This window comes from Brachypodium distachyon, chromosome 2, assembly GCF_000005505.3.
Source record: "Brachypodium distachyon strain Bd21 chromosome 2, Brachypodium_distachyon_v3.0, whole genome shotgun sequence".
In the NCBI taxonomy this organism is placed as follows: domain Eukaryota; kingdom Viridiplantae; phylum Streptophyta; class Magnoliopsida; order Poales; family Poaceae; genus Brachypodium; species Brachypodium distachyon.
The window spans coordinates 44,165,562-44,172,673 of NC_016132.3; the positions used below are offsets into that span (position 1 = coordinate 44,165,562).

The following is a 7,112-nucleotide window of genomic DNA, read 5'->3' on the forward strand; positions in this document are numbered from 1 at the left end:
AATTTTCTGTATCCGTATGTGTTGAATTCCGTTTATGTATGCTAGTTTAGTTCGGCCTAACCCAAGCACATCCACGTCAATCCCATCGTAAACCTAAATACCTAATATGTCTCTTAAATCTTCTTAATAGCACATCGCGATCCCACATTATTCAGACTTACACAACGTTGCCACCGATCACTGACCAGCGTTGCTGCTTCGCCGGCACGACGAGCTCGTGTTTTCCGCCTTTTCATCTGCTCTCCACCCCTCTGGTTCTCTACGTCCTCAGACTTTCGTGCTTTCACAAACAGTGTGTTCCAGTATTGTTTGGGTAAAGGCACCGCAGTTTTTTCCTTTTTTTTAATAAGTTATACTAATATAAAAGGGATTAAAAAAAATTGGGTTGGGCGTGTCCCACCAATTCACCCAGCTTGGGCCTGTCCCGGTCACATACCATCTGGGTCTTGGCCAAGGTTTTGGGTACCACATCCCCTTTTTTGTCAGGCGAGAGATATACGATACAACCATTTACCAAATGTTTTTATAACCAAATTTTGCATTTTTTTATTTCATAAATAAGTATTAACACATGCGGTTTCACAAATATATGGTGGATGGAGTTATCTTTTCTAATTAGATGAACATGGGTTTGACATATGGCCGGTGTTTGGGGGCAATATCCGCAGCAGGAAGCAATTATACGAGATCTCATCCACCATAGAGACAACAAGGTTGGAAAGATAGAGAAAATAAAAGGAGAGTGACACCTAAAATCATTCATGCACTATATTGGATCCTATTTACAAGCTTAGAACCAACAAAAATTGGTTAAAGATTTGTTGACACATGGTTAACGAAAATTGTGAAGAGAGATGTGAGATGGTTGGCAAGATTAAATTGACAACTAAAATTTTGTCTACCAACCAAGAAAGACCGACATATCATAAGTTGTCAAAAAATTCATAAGTCAATTTTGGGCCAAACCAAACACACCCTTGTATGTGTAAGATGGCCAAAGACTTGAAATCCTGCGTTGAACAATGTGGTATTTAAGGTTCAAATACATATCAACGCATAATGGAGAATCAGAGAGAATTCCACGTATAATTGTAGAATCTTTGTACACTTACAAAGATCCAAGTTGATAATCTTGCCGTTCACCCCACCGAGATTACTCTCTGACTTGTTAGAGAATAACTTGACGTTCCCCATTTAGTATGGTACATATGTATTGTGATCTTTGATTGGTTTGACATATACTTTTGAGATAATTGTTTTCTCAACTAAATATTTTTAGAGAATTCTTATGTACTGTAGCATAAAATTGAAAAAAAATACGAGCATACAAATATTTTTAAAACTGATGCATGCAATATATATTTTTAATTATGTAGCAAATCGTACATTCAGCTAGTATTCCAAAAATTTCTGGCTGACGCCTCCATCTCCAAGCAGTTGTATCCTATTGCAGGATTGATCAGAATCAAAGCTGTTGCTCATAAGACATACAGCATGTAAAACGACAGTAATAATCCGCACATGGCAGCTGAAATTTCGATATTTGCTTGTTTTTCTTCATTACGAGGGAGTACCAGTCATTTCGACCAAAACTACAGATTTTCATGACCTATTCTATATCAGATCAGCTGTTGCACTAAATCCGCTGACTGCTTGCTGAGAATCCCATCACCTCGCTTTGCAATCAAGCAACAACAAAAATTTAATCATTGCAATCCAAAAACAATGATATGTCCAACGGGGTGTCTCCATCATGTAGCTTGAACCAATCAACTTATCAATTCATATGTGCACTCAACCAATGGAAACTCAGAACTGAGTCTGCAACAACACCACGCGCCATCCATCATTTCAACCAAGACCACCTGCGTTTTCTTTTCACTGTAATGCATGGCCCAGTACCACTAATGCAGGGCTGGAAAGATCTACAGTAAACGGATATGGGAGCAATGCCCCTACTCGAATCAACATCATATGGTCCATTGTGCTGTATCAGAAAAGGCTTTCATATCTGATTGATCAAGACATCAGGGCGACCCACACATCACAAAGTTGCTGACACTTGCAGTTCCTGCTCAACTTTGGCTGCCCGGAAGATGGAACAATGCTGGACTGCTCATTATTCCCTGTCCAGGAAAGCAGACCCAGTCACGGAGGCTGCGCACACACAAATTCTGGACGTCATACACCATATCCTGCAATAAGTTAAGTAATTCCAGCTATTTGATATCTCAATTGGATAAAGGGGGGGAAGTGAGAAGATCTCAAGTCACCATCATCAGTGTTCGTGGAAAGTGGAATTCACTGAAGAAGAAAAAAAGAGAACTGGCCCTGTTTATAAGGGAAACTAGACCAAACACGACGGGGTTTCAAATGGGAACCGCTAAAACCAGGAACAAGCACAGACTACACTCAAAATAAGAGACGAGAGGTGACCAGCAGTTGGCTTCCCATGACCAACCGAGCCAGCCAGTCGTATCATCTTTAAAAAATTATACTCACTCCGTCCCAAAATAAGTGACGTGGATTTGTATAAGAATCTATACAATTCCACATCACTTATTTTGGGACGGAGGAGTATAATAAACCAATGTATAGGGAAATTCGCTGTTCAGAATAAAGTCTGCGCTGTTAATAAGATGAATAGGATGAGTCAAGATAACAGATGACCTCCACTCGATGCCACAAGCAAGTGCTATAGATGTTTTGAAGGGTAGTAAAGATTTGTTGCTACACCCTCCTTTTTGGTTTTTGCCCAGACAGTTAAAACTAGACGGCATGTCAGCATATGGGATAACTGACACCGCAACAATTAATTTCCAAGATGGATCGTAGCCTAGAAGGTTAAAATACTGCAGGTATCAGTCCAGATAAATGGCCCGTGTAGCTACCCTAAAATATGATAGGCAATTGCTCACTAACACACACAAAAAAAAACATACTCCCTCCGTCCCATATTAAGTGACTCAATAGATACATGTAATAGAAAGTCACTTAATATGAGACTAAGACGGAGGGAGTATAAAACTGCAATACCTGCAACATTTTCATTCCAACTGGAGCAATAACCAATGCACGGAGCTAAAAAAGAAACAATTGAACAACCACTCGAATCCACTCCAGCTTCCTTCTGAAAGCATGTGGCCTCCTTTTTCTTTACTGAGTAGATGAATGAACGAAATATGCAGATACATAATGAACAAGACTGCATTGATTTGGTCGTGGTATCTCTATAAGGAACAGCTCAAGCAAAAGCTAAAATGTAGAAGGTACTGAGTTGCAGACGTTAAGATGATACAAAAGGTGGCAATGCTATTGACCATCATCAAACATGCTGCAATTCTTCAGTGACATGACCCTGGAAAATGGTGTCATATCTCAAGCTCCTCGTGACATCAAAGAAATGCGCTACAGCTTCTTCTGGTGTTTTTACAAGAACACCATGGCCCAAATTAAGTATATGACCTTTCGGACCAGCTGATTTCACAACCCTAGAGAGTATTAAACGAGGGAGACAATCATTAGCATTGAGCAGTTCCTAGAAATGTACAGTTAAAAAAAAGAAATGTACTTCAAAAATAATGAGTGAATGGTGCAGCCTAGTTAGATGATTGTGCATCAACTAATACAGACTCATATGACATAAAAAAAATGGTAAGATTGGAAGACATTTAGAAAAAAAAAGAATTCATTTCTGAAGCATCTGTTCAGTTGCAACCAAATGAATTATTTTCATTCTGTAGGGTTCATCAATGAATTCAGTTGCACAAGATGCAGAGTTTGGACTGAGATGGACAAAGAAGGCATCAATAGGAAAGAAGATCAGACATGTGGATATTTCACATGAGTATCTGTTACTGACAGAAGTTGTGAAGACTCACCGGTGATCGTCCGCATATGTATCATCAAAAATGAAACTAACATGAACAAGTAAATGATGGAGTTTAAACTAACCTATGAATTTCATCAGTCAACACTGGTAATGGGGAAAATAGATATGCTGGGTCCACATTCCCTTGAACACTAATTCCATCACCAACGCGCCTCCTCCCATCTGCCATGTCCACTGTCCAGTCAAGCCCAATAACATCAACCCCTATGTCCTTCATGCGCTCGAGCAACCCCCCATTTCCATTTATATACAGCACAAGTGGTACATGCGGGCATTTTGTCTTGATCTTATTTACAATCTGCCCATGAAATAGTTTCATCAAGATCCAAAGAAGAGAATCAACAGTAAACTCAACTCTTGCAAAATTACAAGCTATGAATCTCAAAAGATGAAGTTAAGACTATTAGCTTGAATTACATATTCCTTTTAAAGTCACAGAACTTTAAGAAAATCACCATCTATGGTCAAGATTAAGTCAACAACATGCACTAAGGGTGGTTACAGTCTTGAAATACGCAAAGTCAAGTATAGCACAAAACAGTATCAAAATGCTTGTGTGTATGAACACTTTGCTGACATGAACATAGTTTATGACTGTTTCTAAAAGACTGATTTGTACTATGTTCCTCGTGTCTTCTTTATCAGGTCATGAAGGAACTTGTAATCATAACTGTACAGTCTCATAGAATGTGTATGGTGTATCAGCAGTTGCAAAGAGTTAAAAGTAGCAGGTCACGTCTGAAGTATTTGAGTGTAAACATAAATAACACAATTTTTCAATAGTTGGCAAACTTGGAAAAATAGCACCCACAATCATTAATTTTCTATTGTACAATGCAGCTCCAATCTGGCTGAAAACTTGACACTACAGAGTACAGACACCACCCACCATGTCATAAGGACATATATAAGAGCAAGAACGGGGAGGAACAGCTACCTGTTTGATATATGGTTTTGACCATTGCTCCCACACATGAGGTGGAAGTTGCCCACCCCATGAATCAAATATCTGTATACATTGAGCACCAGAGTTTACTTGGTAGATAATATAGTCAGATATTGCTTCTGCAAGGTGAGAGAGAAGGCCCCTCAAGACATTTGGTGCAGTGTGGCACATGCGCTTTATATTTGTATAAGTGTTGGTCATCCCCCCTTCAACAACATATGTTGCAATTGTCCATGGGGCCCCCACGAATCCTAGCAAAGCAGCTTTTCCATCAATCTAGAGGGTACAGGAGGGAACAAAGGTGTATGAGCATCAAGAGGAAATCCAATGCACAATGCATAGGTAAACCCAGTTCAATTCAATTCTTTTCACAAAGGGCTACTTATACACAACTGGCCGATGTTTATGAGAATTGAAAATATTACCTGACAGAGTGTAAAACAGTCACAGCTAAACCACTGAACAAACAAACCAAGTAAAGTATGATAACTATAGACTAATAGCTGTAATACACAAACATCATTTACTGGTGTTTGACCACAAAGACGACACAATATACTGCTTGCTGGAAGGTTTGGATTTTGAATTGAACCAGAGATGAAACAACTAATATCATAAACATTTCTTTCCAAGCATGAAAATAGGAGAGCAATGATAGTAGCTACACTATACATAATCAACGTCTAGAATGCAAAGAAGGCAGTGTCATAGCCTGCCTACTAACATTTCAAACGCTGGTAAACTCAACAGGTTCCATAGTTTCATTTCTTTTGCAGCCTCCAATTTACATCCCCAACAGTGTGGGTTGTACGAAGATGGCTACCCAAACTATCCAGGTTTTTGCCATTTGCACATTATGTATCAATAATTTTTTCTGACATTTTATTTCAGCTAGTAGTGATGCATAGCATGACGATTAAACAGAAGCTACTAAATGTAACACCAGTTTTGTTTTTTGCCGATGCTACACTGTGAGCTTGATGTCAAGCATGCAACCACTATTACAAATCACTTTAGCCAATGAACAAAACAAGCTGCAAGCAAATACACATACTAATACGTCACCTATTGGATACACCGACTAATGACCGGGGCGTGAATTCATTAACAAAATGCAACTCTCTTATGAAACCCTCTTATATGAGTCATGATAACTGCACCACAATATCTCTAGCAACCAACAGTTTTATGCCATAGTGGCATTTGCATAGCACAAAACTGAACCAATGCTCAAATCCTATAATCTATATGCAAGGTTGATTTTTCACAACTTTCTAAACATATATAGCTAGCACCAATTCACCCCAATCGCAAATTATTCCACCAAGATATTAACAGAAAAATGTATTGGCATTACCTCGCTGCGCAGAATCTTGAGCGACTCCCCGACGAACTGGAGCTTATCGAGATCTATGGGGACAAGCTCCCTAACCTGCTCCTCCGTCCGCACGGGCGACTGGATCACCGGTCCCTTGGATTCCGATATATCGAATGGCACCCCAATTGCCGGCAGCGGCGTGAGTATGTCCGAGAAAAGGATGACGCCGTCTGGTGCGAAGGCGTGCCAGGGCTGCAGTGTGATTTCAACGATGAGGTCGGTGTTCTCGGACCGCTCCCGGAACGACGGGTGGCGCTTGGACAGCGCCTGGTAAGATGCCATGTACCGCCCCGCCTGGCGCATCATCCACGCCGGCGGCCGCGGCAGCCCATCCTCGCCCCTCGCCGCGCGTATCAGCAGCGGCTCTTCTGGAGATGCAATGGATGCTGTTCAGATTAGGGCGGAAATGGTGGGGAGGGAGAGTATGCAGTACTAGAGCGGTTGGTTTTACCGGACAAGGAGGACGGGAGGGAGGCGGAGATGGCGGGGAGACGGCTACGCCGGCGGTAGGTGGAGGATGAAGAGGCCGGCGCCGTGGAGAGGAAGGCGGTGGCCGTGGCGGAGGTCGTCGGGGACATCGTGGTGCTGCGCTGCCAGCGAGGTGGCTGTTCTTGCTATCTGATCTTGTTTTGGGATGGCAATTTGGGTTTTGGGGTGGCGATGGAGTGCAGAGCGGGGGCCCAACGGCCGGTCTGGAGCCCGTGGACCCGCGTCCTCGTGTGCAGCCGCACAGACGAAGAAGGCCTGCAAGGTGCCCGGGTCACCAGTAACTACTGACTATTCGCCTTGTTAGTTGTCACCGTCTCGCCGCGTTGTGAGTTGTGACGAGTGAAGAGCCTGGCACAATCACAGTCGCGACTATTTAGGCTCCGTTCGGAACAAATAAATTTAAAAGT

The 7,112-nt window shown here is 41.8% G+C and overlaps 1 protein-coding gene across 1 annotated transcript; it reads right to left on the bottom strand.

Moving 5' to 3' along the window:
• Positions 1 to 3,096: 3,096 nt before the first annotated feature.
• On the bottom strand, positions 3,097 to 6,854 carry LOC100835226 (uroporphyrinogen decarboxylase 1, chloroplastic). The gene is made up of 5 exons (XM_003569336.4): positions 6,668 to 6,854; positions 6,196 to 6,584; positions 4,830 to 5,114; positions 3,955 to 4,190; positions 3,097 to 3,491 (listed from the first exon to the last, which is right to left on the bottom strand). The coding sequence occupies exons 1-5, from the start codon at positions 6,792 to 6,794 to the stop codon at positions 3,326 to 3,328; spliced, it is 1,203 nt and encodes a 400-aa protein (XP_003569384.1). The 5' UTR covers positions 6,795 to 6,854; the 3' UTR covers positions 3,097 to 3,325.
• Between the last annotated feature and the right edge of the window lie 258 nt (positions 6,855 to 7,112).